This window comes from Micromys minutus (assembly GCF_963924665.1).
Source record: "Micromys minutus genome assembly, chromosome: 11".
Classification (NCBI taxonomy): Eukaryota; Metazoa; Chordata; class Mammalia; order Rodentia; family Muridae; genus Micromys; species Micromys minutus.
Window position 1 is genome coordinate 5,813,459 of NC_137980.1, and position 17,731 is coordinate 5,831,189.

General features: G+C 41.6%; 1 protein-coding gene across 2 annotated transcripts; it reads left to right on the forward strand.

The window, feature by feature from the left end:
- Positions 1-2,070: 2,070 nt before the first annotated feature.
- LYSMD3 (LysM domain containing 3) lies at positions 2,071-14,178 on the forward strand. Of its 2 annotated transcripts, none has more exons than XM_080924832.1 (3): positions 2,071-2,204; positions 6,564-6,825; positions 10,425-14,178. In XM_080924832.1, exons 2-3 carry the CDS (start codon positions 6,574-6,576, stop codon positions 11,085-11,087), a joined length of 915 nt encoding a protein of 304 aa, XP_080780958.1. In that variant the 5' UTR covers positions 2,071-2,204; positions 6,564-6,573; the 3' UTR covers positions 11,088-14,178. The 2 variants fall into 2 exon arrangements, with proteins under 2 accessions (XP_080780958.1, XP_080780959.1); XM_080924833.1 differs by lacking the exon at positions 2,071-2,204 and adding an exon at positions 2,434-2,550.
- The last annotated feature ends 3,553 nt before the right edge of the window (positions 14,179-17,731 follow it).

Consider the following 17,731-nt stretch of genomic DNA (forward strand, 5'->3'; position numbering starts at 1 on the left):
CTGAGTTACAGGTACACATGCAACCAAAATTGGCCTTTTATTTGGATTTTCTGTTCCAAACATATGTCCTCATGCCCAGGATTTTGTGTTTTGTTTTTAAAGAATGAAGTCTGCAATGACTGAAATACATTTCTTGTACACACTCCTTTTCATAGACAAATTTACTAATAAATCTGTAAAAAAAAAAAAAAAAAAAAAAAAAAAAGGGACCTAAATCTTTTGATCAAATATTACATTGTTTTAAGTAACCCAAAGGATCCAGTTAGCTACTGATGAACTCTCTGGCTGTTTTCCTTTTGACCATTAATGTGGTAAACATTCCTTAAACTATTTGTTAAATCTGGTTCAGTTGTTATCTGTAAGTGAATTTAAGGTGCATACTCAGCAAAGTTATATCCTAGGTAACTTTATTTTTAATTTTAATGCATTTTAGCAAATGATGCCCCTCACAAGTCTTATCAATGTACTCTATACTACACTGTATTTACTCTGTCTCAGCCTAAATGTTAGCTACAAACTCACAAATTCCTACAAACATGTACTTTCAACTGCAACATTTCAGTGGACAACAATATCAGATGAGATCTGAAAAAGCTGCTCCTTTTGGCCTTCAGATCCCTTGGAACACTCACGTTTCCAAAGACAAATACTTGTTCTAACTGGCCAGCTTTTTGGAATTCAGCCAAGGTTCTTTTGTATCGTTTAATAATAAAATATACACATGTCGAGGTCTTTTTATAAACAAACAAAATACTCGATTTTAGTTAGATTCAAATAATCATTCAAAAGCTTTGCAGATATCATATAGAATATTTCTTCAAAGCAAAAAAAAAAATGCTTGGAATTCATTCTATCCCTCAGACTCTCCAAGGATTCCCTGGCTTATAGGCATTAAAATAAGAAAAGTAACCTTATGCAAAAAGAAAGTTGCATTCCATTAACATTCATGAGGACTGAAGAGCTGAAGCCCTGCACATCAAGGACAGCATAAATCCTTTGTCTTCCGATGAGAAAATGTCTCGGTGATAAATGGTTACAGACAGCGGTGTCACGGGGTAAGAGCACACAGAATAGCGTGGGCAAACTTTTTCGCTCGGTTGTCTTCGCCTGGAGTCCTTTGTAGCATTGTTCAGCCCAGGCCTATCCTTTCAAATAAAAGGCGCTCATTGCAATGTAAATAAAACCATCAGTCCTTGAAGAAGCACTTCGCAGAAAATCAACCGACTAACAAAACAACCAACAAACTCTTTGGAAAGGGTTTGGAACAGCGTTCCGAGGGCTTTCTAAGGAATAACGCTTCAGACTGCAAAGAAAAGTGCGGTACATCTGGAGTTCAAGGAATGTTGACCTAAAAGGGTAAGCATTTAGTCATTAGTCAAGTCTCCAACACAGAACACCAGGCGCATTGTTAAAATGCAATGCCTCATTTGCATAAATACACTTTATCTACCCTTTCAACAAATTTTTAATACAAATTAAGTCGGAAGACATAAGGTATTTATTTCCCTGAATCAGATAGTGCAACACTGATTACCAAGGACGTCCTGTTAATTTTCAAATCCAACTAGGTTGTGTGCAGCTCCAGGACAAACTCTTCCAGGGCTTGGCTCTAGGTGACTCACTCTGCTCACCTATGGACCCAAGACACTCTGCCGGTCTTGCTGCTCTAGGGCTCATAGGTCGATCTCCTAAAGCCCGGACGTAAACTTTAGTCCGGTGCTTTTGCTTTCTTCTGCCCCACCGAGAAGAAAATTACAAATACAGAGCAAGAAGAAACGCACAGTGGCTCTCCTCTAGCACGCCCTCTGCTCTTTCTCAGACCGGAGGGCGGGTTGGGCTCTCACTGTCCATAGACTGCAGGGGCCCAACCCAGCATGGCTGCCCGGGGGCGGGGCCAGAGGCGGGGCTGAGCCCAGGCCCCGCCCCGGTCGCGTCGGTGCGCCTGCGTGATGGCGTGGGCCTGCGGTTCGCCGCCGGGTTCCCCGCCCCCGCTCGCTCCCCCGCACCTCCGCCTACTCTACGCGATGACGCACCGCAGGTTTGCGGACGTGGCGGCGGCTGTCGGTGCGGAAGGCGGGGACGGCGGCGACAGTGGCAGAAGCCGACCCAGACATCCGAGAACCTGGAGGCGGTCATGAACTTCCCCGGGGCCCCGGCTGTGGTGGCGGACGTAACCGGCTTGCCGCGCCCCTGCTAGGGGACAGGTGACGGTGGCTGGGGGGCGGGCGGGGCACGACGTCGATCTGGGGTCACCGTGGGGCGCTGTCCCCGGTTCGGGGAGGACTCTAACCTCCGGGTTCTGGGCAGCTCTTTCCGGGCTACTCTGTCCCCATAGCATCTGCTCCGAAGTGTCCCTGTCTGATGCTGCGACTTAAGAAATCAAGAGATGTAATCTTTGCGGGGGACGTCCGGGAGGAAAAGGAAAAAATAAAAATAAAAGTAAAAGTAAAAGGAGTGGAATGGGACAAGGAGGAAGTTTCGCAGTTGCTGCTTTGGTTTAAAATTGGCCCCGGTGAATTCTGTCCTGAGTGCTGAACTGGCTTGTGCCCGGTGAGTCTTCTGTTGTCCCCGCCTAAGGTCAAGACCAAATACCCAGCAGCAATTAGTATGTAGTACCTAGAGGTTTGGGAGGTTGCTTTCGGGTCTCGACCCGGTGGATGAAAACACGCTCACTGTATCCATTGATGATCACAGGACGTTTGTCAGCGGTGCTGTAGGCAACATGTTCTCGTTTTCTGAAGCCATAGATCCCATAGAGAATTCAGAGAGGTGAAGAGAATGCGGGCTGGCGACTCGGATACTGAGTCCTTTCTAATCTGTGGTACTTTGTACGTGTCATTACCTGCCTGGGCCAAAGTGTAGCTTGGCACTTGGCTTACAGACGAACACAGCCAATTCTAGGTTAGTCATACGTGAGTGTCCAGATCGTTTATTCTGCTTTCCTTTCAATTTTAGAGGGATAGAGTCAGACGCATGAAGATGGGAGTCTTTGGATTCCTTAGTTGAGACTCTCCGGCGAGGAAAAGACCGATAGAAACATTGTTTCAAATGGCTTTTAGGTATTATTCAGGATTTCAGATAGCTGTACTAAAGACAAGGGGTTTTAGCAGCGCTTTAGAGGCGCAGCGTTCCTAAGGCAACATGGATGACTTTTGAGAATCCATCTTTCGGAGGAAGTACACGTATGCAACCAACTTGCTACTGATCCCGCAAAACTGACAGATAACCTCTACATTAAAGATGTGATGTTATTTATTTTTATTTTATTTTTAGAAAAGATCTAGATAAGGAAATAAACTTCCTTGTAGAAACAGGTATGATCCTGACTTTAAACAGATACTGAGACATGAAGTTCGGGCTTTCTTTAGCTTGTGTCTGTCAAATTAGGAGTGGATTTTTGGCAGTAAGGAATGTAAACAAGCACCCCTGGGAGCGGCTGAAACAAGCTACTAATGTACAGCTATTAGTAAGTCATCTAAATAGAGACTTTTCAACTTTTAAAGCAATGTAGTGTTGCTGTAAAGCAAGGTCAGAAACTGGATTTTAAGGGTTGGATTTGATGAAATGAAACAGTTTTGAAACTTAGGTATGTTTTTCTGTAGAGGCTGTTAGTCATCTTTTTGTCTGAGTTTTGGAGTTTTGGTTGTCTCCTGCCACACCCCCATTGCTTGTTTGTGTGTTATTTTGTTTTTAGTTGTTTTTCCCTTCATCCTTCTAGGCGTTGTTTTGCATGACATACTTTTTAATGGTTTCTCCCTCCCCTGGGCACTACTTTCCCGAGTTTGCTGGAAGATCTTGTCTTCACTGAGATTACACACTGGCGTGTTGAATGTCTGTTTTAGTTGTCTTAGAGGAATCTTTTATAATTGACCTAGTTTGCATTCTGTTGCTGTGATACAAACTATAACCAAAAGCAACTCTTATAAGGACAACATCTAATTGGGGCTGGCTCATAGGTTCAGAGGTTCAGTCCATTATCATCGAGGTGGGAGCATGGCAGGGTCCAGGCAGACACGGGACTGGAGGAGCTGAGAGTCTACATCATTTGAAGGCTGGCTTCCTGGCAGCTAGGATGAGGGTCTTAAAGCCCACACCCACAGTGACACACCCACTCCAGCAAGGCCACACTTTCTAAAAGTGCCAGTCCCTGGGATAAGCACATACAAACCGTCACGATGGGTGTCTTTGGCTTATGCGTCTCCATGCATCCTTGAGGGAGACCGAGGCAGGCACTGAGAGACGATGGTGGAAGAATGCTGCTAACTGGCTTGCTTTCCATAGCTTGCTCAGCCTGCTTTCTCATACAACCCAGGGCCACCAGTATCTCCACTACACCTACAGTGGGCTGGGCTCTTCCACATTGGTCACTGATCCAGAAAATGCCCCCCCATTCCCTGTCCTGCCCAGATTTGCCCACATGCTAGTGTGATGGGAGCATTTTCTCAGAGGACTCTGGTTTCTGTCAAATTGACAAAACTACCAGAAAATAGTCATGCCCCATCCCCTGAAACTCTTCTGACTTCCACGTTTTAAGATAATGGTACTGTATTTAGCAATGGCGGCTTTGTAGCTTCTTGCTTCATGACTGAGATAGAAGTAAAATCTGCAAAAGCCCCTCTTACTCCATCAGCCCTCTCTTACATGGGTAATTAAGAAGAAGCCAAAACTGAATGGGAGGTTTGTTTTAGGTTCCCATTTCTTTTTTGATGAGAATTGGATCAAATTGATGAAGATGTGCTGATAGTGACTTTGGAAGTAAATAAGATGTATTCATTGATAAATAATTCTTACTACAATTTCTAGTGGGTGCTTATGTTTTTTGTAACTGAAAAAAATGTCTAAAATCTATTCAGTCTTTATGGCATATACATTGAATTTGATGAGAGTTTTAAGTTAAATCAAAAGCTTTCAAAGAAAAATTTCTGGTCAGGAGCAAAGTTATGATCTATAATAGAGTATGTAATGTATTATACTAAATGTTAATTCTGAATTTAACATGAGCCAATGAGTAAGAAGTGCAGAGATACATTAATCTCACGTGAGTCAAATAGAACAAGAAAGGTTTGAATTCTATAGAAGTATTATGTATATGTGTGTGTATGTGTGCAGAACAAATACTTTGATTCCTTCAGTACTAGAAGTTGCTGGTAGTCAAAAATTCTTAAGACATTAGACAAAACTTTCCAATTTTTTTCCTAGTCATAGAATAAAAACTTAATACTTTGGCATCAAAAAGTACAGTAACTTTTCTAGTTAATATATGGTTATCCAATGCTTTTGTGATACATAGTTCATTAAATCACAGCCTCTTTTCTTGTCTTTGTTTTGTTTTTTATTTGAGACAGGCTCTCACTATGTAGACCAGACTGGCCTTGAATTCATAGAGACACTGCTTATCTCTAGGTCCCCATTGCTGGGATGAAAGGTGTGTGTTAGCACACACACTCACAGCTTCTTCAAACAGGGTCTCAACCACACTGGGCTCACATACCTGGAGGTGGGTTATGAAAGATCCAACCACAGAAAAAGGTTCTGAGTGTAGAGTAAGCTGAGATGAGAAGGAGGTACCGGACAGTCTCTGGCGCAGCTCACCTGCCGCATGCTTAACTGAGTGCAGCCTTGGTTCTGACGTACGGACTTTCAATGTTATCGGGTTGGGTGATGCTAACCATCAGATTTCAGGGGGAGCTCCCTGCTCTATAGAAATAGAATAGGACATAATGCTTCCATTGCGAAACAGAAAGGTGGGGCATTTCCTCCTGTCATTTCTCAGCATTTAAGTATCAAGCAGGTGCATTTTGGATAGCGTTTTGTTACAGTGTTTGATTGTTTAGAAAGTGCTGGTAGAAGACTGGCGGATGACACAGTGTGCAAAGGTTCTTGCTGCCGGCACTGGCTGTGGGGAGAACCAAGCGTCTGGGTTTCGTAAGAAACGGTTAAATGCATTTGGCTTGAGATTTTGGACAGTTTCTGAAATGGCCCAAACCCATGGGCCATCATGAGTTCGCTGTGAGGTGAGATTGCGTGCTAGTTCCGGCAACTCTGAAAGCACTGCAAGCTCTCAGAAGTACCAAACACCAGCCAGGGTTCAGTTTTCGTGGACTGTCTTTAGATCTTGGGTTTGGAGGCCAGAGGACAGTTTGTGGATATTGGCTTTCCTTCTACCACGTGGTCCCAGGGATGAACACAGGAGATCAGGCTTGGCAGCAAGCCCTGCTAACCACTGAGCCATCCCAGTGTGCAAGACCGAGAACCCATGATGATGAAAGAAACCGGCACAATGTTTCAGTATTCCGATTTGCTTTGTCCTGTCAGTGGTCAGTTATATGCCAAATAATGTGTTTAAAATGAAGTCCTTCCTGATGATCCTCGTAAGATGCTGGCATTGTATACCTGCTGTATATACCAGGCTGTGGAAAGGTGTCTTTGTGAACAGGGGTCCCAAGTGGCAAGTGTCGGCCCCGCATGTAACTAAAACAGTATCGGGAAGGTAGCATGTGAGATGCCTGTGTATCACCGAAATGGATCGGCCACATTTCAAGGTCATCTCTTTTCTTCCCCAGCTCTAACGTCATGGCAGGGAGGAGTCAGAATCGGACCGTTTCCCTCCCAGGAGTTCAGGCCAGTGGCCATCTACACACTTTTGGGAGCTGCACAGACGACACGTTGGAAGAAGATGCTGAAGTCTACGAACTCCGGTCCCGGGGAAAGGAGAAGGTTCGGAGAAGCACATCGAGAGACCGACTCGATGACATCGTCCTACTGACAAAGGACATACAGGAAGGAGACACTCTGAACGCGGTAGCCCTTCAGTACTGTTGCACGGTGGGTGTCACTTCCTTCAGTACTGTTGCACGGTGGGTGTCAGCTTAGTTTACTGTGATTAGTACAGTCCAGGATAACGATTTGTTCATTAGAACAACCAGGAGTGGAGTAGATTCTGTGTCCTCTTACCTCTTCCTTCATGTGCTGTTGCGAGTTTATTTCTCACAGAGATCTCCTGTGCCCGTGGGCATGACCTTTGTCACGTTTTAAGGGAGCGGTTGAGTTACTCCCAGTAACCTGTCACTTTGGTATTTCTGTACCTACTTTATTGTGCTTGTATACGTATACTTATCAGTACAGATACATATTTATACTACTGTTCACTAAGAACACACATTCTCATACACTTGCTGTATAAATGTCTGTATGTATATGTGTTTAAATAAGATTTTTTTAAAAACCAACTTCCTATGGCCATTGCATTCTATGTAATATGTTTTCAGGTTAAACTATTGCAAAAGTTTAGTTGTAATATAAATAGTTAAATATAAAAAAATAGTTGCAATGACAAACTGTTGTTTATAGTATGTCAAAATAAATCATAGCTTCAGACGTAAAGATTAATAATATCGTTTATTGGCGTGCTTTTGATGAGTTAGAGCACTAGGTTTCGTTCCTCCGCTTCCTTTTGTATGGGCACATTGCAGGGTCAGTAAGGGCCGAGACAGGAAGCTGACGGGTGAGTTTACAGAGGAGGAGGTGTGGCTGATCCCTTGTAAACGTTATTCTGATGTAACTGTTGTCTGTGTGGCCTGATGCCTCCTGCCAACCTAGGCCTACTCCCGGAAGCTTCTGGCCTCCCTACAATCTAATCTAGGCTTAGAATGGTTTCAGCCTCTGAGACTTGCTGCTGAATAAACTTACCCGGCTTGTTCTTTCTGAACCCCAGCTGCCTGCTTCAGCTCAGCTGCTCTGGCTCAAAATCGTCTGCCAGCTGACTCACCCAATCTAGCTTTCCTCTCTGCCTCAGAATTGCTCTGCTTGGCCCCAAATTAACTCGTAGCAATCTTTTCCAACCTTCTGGCTCCTCGTCCTCTTGCTCGTTCTGTCTTTACCTGTGTCTAGCTTGTTCTCATCAGTCTTTCTCTGTAACACTCTCCCTGGGGAACTGCCAACCCCCCCCTCTCTGTGCCCCACTCTCCCTGGGGAACTGCCAACCCCCCCTCTCTGTGCCCCACTCTCCCTGGGGAACTGCCAACCCCCCCCCTGTGCCCCACTCTCCCTGGGGAGCTGCCTTCCCCCCCCCCCCCCCGGCTCTCTCTGTGCCCCACTCTCTACTCTACTGTCCCGTATTCCTAGACTGCACTTTGTTCTCCTGTGCTGTCTGCCTCTCCCTTAAGTAGCTTCCCTTTCCTCTCCCTTCTCGTGAGAGTTGGACATGTCCTATTCTGTCAAATATTTCTCTGATTCATCACTTTTTCTGCCACTCGATTCGACATCTCTTTAAAACATGCGTGTTTCCTTCTACAAACTAACTTTCCCTTCGTTGTTTGGGATTAAAGGTGTGCTCCAGCCAGAGGGGTTAAACTAAGGGCTAAGCAGGTTCAAAGATCCGTTCATTGTGCTCCACTGTGATGGAAACTCAACCTGCAAAGAGACACTTTCTTACAGAAGGACCCACATTGTTCTGAAGATGCACTCAGGAATTATTGCTGTATTGAAAATAGATGCTGTTACAGAACTGATTAGGGGAACGAATATCCAGGGTTGGGATTCTAAATGTGTCCGAGTTAGTTAGTTAGCACAACAGAAAACGTGATGTGGTACATTTAGAGGTGTAGCCTAAGTATGTGGTGAGTCTTAGATGCCAAATTCATGGACCACCAAGCACTTTGTAGTAAAGCAGGTATTAAAATAGAGTGGAGTAATGCTTTGGGGCTCGCCACTGAGTCTTCATGGACAGGCAACAAGTTCTCTTTCCTCTAATCTCTCACCTCCTAGTTGTCTACAGTTCTCTCTCTTAGTCATCCAAAACCTGTGCCAGACTGTCCAGTCGGCCGGCTTACCATTTTCCAAATCTGTTCATGGTCTCTCTCTTCAACACTCTGCCTGACCTGACAGGGCAGGCTTCAGAGCCTCATACCTCACTCTTCAGTACATGCTGACAATGTGTGGGTAAGCTGTGGTTCACTACTACAGCTACTCTGTCTCTTTGAATCCATTAATATGCCCACCAACCTTATAAGGTAGGGAAGAGCATTACTAACATATGGAAATGGAGCAGCCGAAAGGTTTCCCACCCTAAACCACATAGCTAATAGTTAGAAAGTAACAGCTGTGCTTCAGACACAGATGTGTGCAGCTGACCGTGTGATATTGCCTTCCTCAACACTTTTTCCTCATGTCTCATGTGGTGTTGTGCAGGTACTCCCCTCTTAATCTTTTCTAGTGACTCCATTGAGTCTCAAATCCTCAGCCAGGTTTCAGACATCTGTCTCCACCCCTCCTGAGCCTCAGTCTCTTGTGTATATCAAGCACCCAAAAAAGCACTGTATCTATGTGCATCCTCTTTCCGGTATCCTCTTCTGGATCAGAGTGGCGTCATCACCCATGGAGCTGAGCAGGCCAAAGTTCCATCCTAGACTCATTCTGCATCTCTGACATTAGTTGGGTACCACAGGATAAGAGCTTGAAGTATTAATTAAAATATATAACAAATGGTACTAATAAAGGTAGGGAGAGAACCTGGCTACTAATTGGTCATCTGAGAGACAGCCCATCCTTTCTTCCCCTATCAGAGTGGCATAGAACATGGGGTTATAATATGTATAAAGAACCCTGATGTTAGAGTCTGATGTTAGAGTAAAGCCTGGACTGAATTACACATTAAACGTCAAGTACATGTTTCTCACGTTTCAGTATCTTTGAAAGTAGTGTACCTACTGGAAACAGTCCAGGAATAGAGCCGTGTGAGGAGAATTCTGAGTGCTTGTGAGGACACTCCAAGAAAACAAAACAGGAGTACCATTTTCTTCAAAGCCCAGTATTGTTCTTGGAATGTTCTCCCAAGGTGTAGTGGGCAGGAATGAGCTCACTTCCGATGTCGTTCATGTTCCTTTAAGGGAAACCACGTTTTTACCATTTGTGGCTTGTCCTTGTGTTTGTATTCTTTATTCAGACTCTTAACCCTCAGAATATAAGTTGTCTGATGCTCTAAGTAAAATTGGCTATTGCATGATCAACTAGAGTGGGAAAAAGAAATAACTAGAACCACGGTGCACTGTGGTGTTAATGGCATTTTACTTGTGAGAAAACAGGTTAAAGTGATTATGCTCCATTTGCCAAGTTGGAACAAGGAACACGGGTACCAGTAACTGTTCATTCACAAATTGCTTGTGGAGACATTACCTATGGTGCATTTGTATGATGTATAAAGAAAAACAGAAAAATGTGAGTATTAGCTAGTGCTACTGCTATCTAGGCGATGATAATACAAAGTTGTTGGGGACTTCCTAGCGCTAGATAAATGTAGTGTTTATAATTGTCATATCCAAGGGCGCTTACACCTGTGTGTGGCAGCAGCACTCGCTGATGGTAAGGTAATGAGTGAAGGTCTACTCTTAGAATTCAGTTCAATGTTGCGTATTTCTTTTTTGCAGGTAGCAGATATCAAAAGAGTTAACAATCTCATCAGTGATCAAGACTTTTTTGCTCTTAGGTCTATCAAAATACCAGTTAAAAGGTTTAGTTCTTTAACTGAAACCCTCCATCCTCTGAAAGGAAGACACGTTTTGCACCCTCCACCTGTTCCACATTTTCAAGAGCAAGACACTGTACCGGCTGATGACTCTCTTCTGCCCAGCGAGTCAGCTGGGAGTTTCCTGAAAGAAGTGGATCGAGACATAGAACAGATAGTCAAGTGTACCGACACCAAGAAGGAGAACCTGAACGAAGTAGTGTCTTCCTTAACAGCACAGCAGGTCCGATTTGAACCTGATAACAAAGCCGTCCACCGGAAGGACCCGTATTATGGAGCAGATTGGGGGATTGGTTGGTGGACAGCTGTCGTGATAATGTTGATAGTGGGCATAATAACACCCGTGTTTTATTTGCTGTATTATGAAATTTTAGCTAAAGTGGATGTTAGTCACCATTCAACAGCAGGTTCTTCACACGTGCATCCAGGACTCACACCCCCATCACCGCACAGAGAGATGGACAATGGAATCGGTCCAACAAAAGGAATACCTGTTGGCCAACAAGATGACCAGAAACTACATAGGCAAGACCCTCAGGCACATGATACTCAACACAAAACGTAACAAACAGCCGCGGTCCGTGTCAGTGGTCATATGTGCATTTAGAATGTAGTGATTCGTATCTGACAACTGCCTCCAAGTCAGAATCTAGGAACACAGAAGATGGTTTGTTTTTACCTTTCTAAAAATCCCTGAGCATTTTACAAATGGATTGCCTATAACACCTGCGTTTGCTCTATTGAAACTGCTCAGCCCATACATCTGCTATATCCGTTCTTAAAGCAGAAATTAATTTAATTGTATATCTAGGAACTCTAACTTAGATTTTTTTTTCTTATTCAAGATTAGTTATGTTTAAATTTTATCTTTTAAAAGATTGTTTTTTAATTTAAGGTTGTTCATGTCAAGGATTCCAAATGCTTACAACTAAAGAAAATTTGATATTATACCTACCATCAAAATACTAATTATAAGTTTTAATTCTAAAACTATTCCTGATACCCAGTACTTAACACGCAAATCTGAGACTTTAAAAACATGTTTAGTGTATGTGCTATGAAACCAAATGTAGAAACCGATATGGAAACATAGTTTATAATTTGTGTGATACAGGCTAAGAAATAGATTAAATATATTAAGACCCCAAAATAATGTCTTTGGGTTGGAAACTTCCCATCTGATCACAGGGACACTGAACTAAGTTAAGACCTATTCCTTAAAAAAAGGAACCCTTTATGAGCAGCCCTTCAACATCACCTCCACTGGTTATTTTTAAAAATACTCCTGTCTGATGTTTGAAGGCACTTTTGTAGTTCTTTGATGAAGTGTTACAGAGTAAAGCATGCTCAGCAAATTCCTCTTTACATACTGTGACTAATCATTGCTGTTATAAATAGTATCATGCCTTAACACTTAATGCCTTACAATGCTACTTTACATAAATTCATATACACTTCACAATTTAAAGTTGAAACATTGTGTCAGATTTTATTGACTAGGCTTTCATTTCACAGGCTATGTAGATTTGTCTCTTTCTTCACTTTTAAGCCTAAGTTAACAGAGTAAAAACAAGTTTGTACAGCCTGCCTCTGAAGTCTTGCAGAAGAAAATGATTAATTAAGCAAAAATGGTAAACATGACTTTTACATTAGCATAAGACACATTGCTTGATTTGGTGATCTATTGACCTCTGCTTTTCAAAAGGAATCTGTCTAAGTTCAGATTATCCCCATCTACTCTGCATCATCCAGTTGAGAAAAAATATGCCAAAGGTGTGTGTGTGTGTGTGTGTGTGTGTGTGTGTGTGTGTGTGGCTTGGTCAAAAGAGCTTAATAATAGCATTTTCTACATCTAATGTGAGACAACCAGTTTGGCTCAGAAGCATGTGTTTTAAAATTACACATAAAGGAGTGGAGTCTGGATTGCATAGTTTCTGTATAATAAAGTGCATACCTTAAAATATGTTACATTACCTCATTTTTTGGACATTATTTCCTAAATCAATGTTTCAGCTTTTTAACCATTTTGTACAACAAATTCCAATCCTGATATAAGGAATTATTAATATATATTTGTTATATTTGGGACTTTATATACTTTGAGAAGGGAAAGCATTACAAACAGACATAGAAGTCAATCATTTTAAAGCCCTTATGTCAGAAAAGTTTTAGAAAAATATCCTTATTTAATAATAGGAAACATTTGATAAATTGATTCCTTGAGTAAATCTTATTTAAAATAATTTTTAAACATGCCATGTGCATTTTGAATTAAGAATGATATTTATGCTCAGTGTTAACACAGCCAGTTTACATTATCTTTATTAAGCCTGCTGAAAAATCAAGTTTTAGGATAAAAGAAAATACAGATTTCAGGGTAGAACAGGCTACATAACCTCTGTTTACATCAAACAGATGAAATTATAGAGTTGTGATTCTTTTTCTGCTGGTTTTACGTGGAATCACAATTGAAGGGTCTGATAACCTATCTCCAAAGGAGGAGGTATATTTGCTGGTTAAAATAGTTTCTGTCTTGAGCATCCTTTTTTGAAGGAAACACAACAAATATCCTTAGTAAACAACCGAGCAATTTCCTTTTACTGTATATCTTAGAATATAATTCCATATGTAGAATTATACCTTCTTTTTTAAAAGAAAAAAATTAAGCATTTAGAATTTTTCAAGATATAACAAATGTGCATTTGCAAATTATGCACATTTTTGGCAATTGCAAACTTTGTATTCTAGACAACATTAGCACAGTTGTTGATACTATGGTTCATGGTCAAGCCCTTGGATTTTCTTTGAGGCTTTAGCTCTTATGTGTTCATGTATGTGGATGCGGTGTAAACATGCAGAACTGAGTTTATTATTTCACCTACAAACTTTGACTTGCAAATAAAGAAAAGTCTGATATTGTTATAGGGCAAATTCTTGACTCTGTGAAGACTTGGTACATGGCTGAGTTTGTTTTGAACTGATAATTATTTAAACATTATCACTGTCCTGTGTACAAAACCAGATGATCTGCTGGCCATGTTATAGATTAGGAAGAAGCATGTAACCTCAAGCTTTCTTTTCTGGTGGAGTTTGATTGTTAAAGTTTTTTTTTTTTTTTACTCTGCTTTTTGGTGGTGTGAGAAGTTCATTAAATGAGCCGTTCTTTAGTAATTGATTGTTAGTCTTTAGTAAAAGAAAAAAGAAAGAAAAACTCTTCTGACATTACCTCACTGCAATGCAAAGGCTACAGTTAGAAACAGAAGTGGAGATCTAGTCTCGAGTATTAGAGTTAAGTTATTTAAACACTGCATTTTCACAGGACTGTTTCTGATTTTGAATTACAGCATTGTTGCTCAGGAAATCAGTATTTTTTCTAAGTATGTGCATATTGCACTTAGATCAGAAATATATGAATGCTTTATTTAATTCACTTAATGTAAAAGCTAGGCATCTTTTGTATAATGTATTTTATATAATTCCAAATGTATTAAACCATTGTTATTTGCATGTGCACCTGTACAACTTTTTTAAACTTTTGGCTTTGTTTTTCATATTTTAAGGATATGCAAAATATAATAAAATTCTATTTTATTAATCAATTTGAAAAATGGAAGTTGTTGAATACAATTGAATAAAGCAAACATTTTATCTTTCAAGCTATTTGAAATACACTTCTTCACATTAGTTCTTTTATAATTTCAAGTTTTGTTGTATAAGTATTATGTTCATATTCATACATCCAGCTCTCCCCAGATCCTCTTCCCTATACACCCAGCGTTGTGACCTTTAAGACACACACACACCAACTTGATGCCCTAAATACTTTTGGGTGCGTTTCCTGGAGGCTGGTGGTTGGCAAGCAGGAGATACATTGTTGCAGAAAACCAGCTCTTGTTTCTGGCCGGTGGCTAGGAGAGGACTGTGCCTAACTTCCCCTCCACACTGGGACTGAATCTGGCTTGAGCTTGCATAGGTCTTGTAGGTGTAGCTGCCTCACTGTCCCCATGTTTCCCAGTCATCCATTGTCTCTGGCTCTTAGCTGCTTTCCACCTTCTCCTCCTCAATGGTCCTGAGCCTTGGGAGGAGGAGTGTGTGACAGTCCCTGACTCTTTGTCCCTCGGCCAGTTAATCACCATGAAGCTTTTCCAGATGAGCTTTCAGAGTCAGTTTATTATCTTTTTACAAGCCCTGTCCTGGGGTCCAGGACCTGTCTGAGGGTGGGTTCTCTGATTAATGTTGGTGCAGAGTGGAGGTGGCTGAAATCTCAGCAGGAAATGGTTGTTTACTTCCCTGATGCTTGGGTCACTGTTTCACCAGGGCAGTCAGAGCAGAGCTGAGTGGACTCAGACTGCAACTTTATGAATTCAGACTTCCTACTCAGTCACTTGTAGGACAGAGAGCCACAAACAGTAGAGAAATGTAGAGGACCCGTGTTTTGGGTAAGACTTGGTAAGTCCAGACCCTGCTTATAGAGCTGAGTCGGTCTCATGAGATGGTCTATAAGTAAACTAATTTCTTTTTATAAAACAAAGATGCCTTTCAAGAACAGTGATCTTGGGGACTCAGTGATCTTGGGGACTCAGGAGAAGGCACAGTCAGTGAAGGGTTGGCTGACCGAGCATGAGGACCCGAGTTCAGATCCCCAACACGGCAGTAAAAAGCTGCACACCTGCCCTCCTAGTACAGAAGCAAGAAGATCCCTCAAAATGTAGTGAAGTTAGTCTCTAGCTAACTTCAGGCCTGCAAACAGACTTTCACACATAAACATTTAGACATACAGCACATGTATAAAGACTATGTATGTAGACACACACTCACACACGTGCAGACATGAACCATAAATGAGAAAGATCTTCAGGGGAAACTTATCCTTCCCGTATCTTTTCCATTTTAAAGCAGTTTGACCTTACAGCTGTCCTCACAATCCCTCTGACAATTGTCACTTGAAGATGCTGATGAAAAAGGGACATCAATCCTTCCAGCAACTGTTCAAGAAAACAGCACATACTCCCTGCCAAACAAAAGGTAAGAGTTCTCTTTTGTTTTATGAGTGGGGTGGGGGGGGGGGTTCATCCACACTTGATGAAGAGTTACTCTAGCAAAAAAAAAAAAAAAAAAAAAAAAGAAAGAAAAAAAAAAAAACAATGAACTTTGCTCTACCAAATAAATGTTCACTGTAAACCATCTTAGTATTAAAGCCAAAATTTTATTTATTAAACTTTGTATGTGTAAACAAATACAGAAAAAAAAAATCAGCATGTGGCAACTAGTTTTATTGGATTATGATGTTAACGATATTTTACCATCAGTCCCAGTAAGGACTCTTACCTAACTATTAAGAAGCTGACTCTCTACAAAGTAATTTCATAGACTTGGAGCTAAAGAAAACAAGATTTATCGTAGTCAAGCAACCTGGAATATCTCCCCCCCCCCTCAAAATTAGTATGTTTAAAATTGTAAACTGATCTTTCAAATGAGGATGGGCATCCTTAAAAGAGATGCCAGGGGTCCCAGAGTCAATCCTGTGGAAACGCGCTTCCCTCTGGGTGGCAGGAACATACCTGGGAAGACGCTGGAAGGCAGGGAAGGGTCACTGCCAGTGCAACTCCGGAATGGAGGAGTCTTCTGCGGATTTACAATAATGAAATGAAACAGAACCACAGAGTGCCTATCTCTTGTTTGGCTCTGGTACCAAATGTTAGAGAATAAAGTACGATTTATTCCCAAATAACAGCATTTGCCACTATTACTAAAAATTCCATATAAATCTCCCAACGCGCCAAAGCTTTCAAGACTCGGAATTTTACATTTTTATAAGCTCCTGGGAACTGTAGTGAGTCATGCATCAGCATAGTGTGACACTGTCGAGAGGGACCCACATCCATCAGGACGGACTGAGGAGGTATTGCTATTGAAAGCCATCCCGCACAAGAGAAAGGAGTCTCTCCAGATCACACAAACAAACTACGGTCTCTTATACAGATAACAAGACTGGAAAATGAAATCATAACTCAACAGGAAACTGTTCCTCACAATGATTTCACTTTCCACAGTACAACTGCTTACAGAGCAAAAATAACATTTAAGACATGATTGTTTCTGTTAACATAAAAGACAACATATTTGGTCAATTCTAGAGAGTGTCTAAACACTATAAATTTTATAGGAGACTGTTTACAAGTGGGTAAACTAAGGCACACAAACTTAAGCTTAAAATCAAGGCCATCTTAATCCTGAGAAAGAAAGCAGGGCTCCAGTTTCCAGGTCAGAGGGTAATTAGTGACAAGTCTCCCCAATGGGAAAAAAAAACCAGTATTTTGTCCTCTGGGCAGATACTTTTAATATATTAGTTTTGAAATTCACACTATGAATTCCCTTGGAAATCTTTGGCTGGCATGTTAAAAAGTACTCAGAGGTGAAGGGTTCTGCAGAGGAGTCACCCTGTACGTTAAAACAAGAAGAACCGACATAATTTCCAAATGACCTGAGTTCATTTTACATGATTATATAATCTACTTTAAGTTTATGGATCTCTCTCTCTCTCTCTCTCTCTCTCTCTCTCTCTCTCTCTCTCTCTCTCTCTCACCTCTCTCTCTCTCACACACACACACACACCTTTCTATCATGAGGTTTATACAATTAGGACCTATTAGTTACAGAAAGTCCAGAATTAAGCAGTAAGACTCAGGGATTTTTACCCCATAAGCCCGACAGGTTAAAGTGTCAGACTTATTACCGTGGAATCATTAGTTTACACACTGCAAGGCTTGGGGTTATCCTTCCACCCAGGTGGAAGTCTTTGTTGTAGCTGAGATATAAATGGAAATGGATTGTACCCAGGTGACTGGTGTTTGCTGAGAGCCTGTTTCCTATCAGCAAAACTCTTAATCTCCTAAGTCTGTACTGCTAAGAACTCAGCTACGTTTACAGTGTGATAAAACAGAATGTACCAGGTAAGAGAAATCATCGTCAGGTTTGTTTTTAAAGTGCCCCACGTGCAGTCTTAATAGAAATTCACTGACTAGTAACACGTTACCGCCAGTCAGCAGGTGAGCCAGAGTGACCTTTTTCCGCTGTGAACACACAGACTGAATGATGTTAAAACTCTTCAGAAACATTCAAATCCAGATCATCAAAAGTCAGAGAAGCCCACAACTGCATTTCATATCAGAGATGTGGCAGGGGTGATGGAGTGAGGTCACGCGGTAT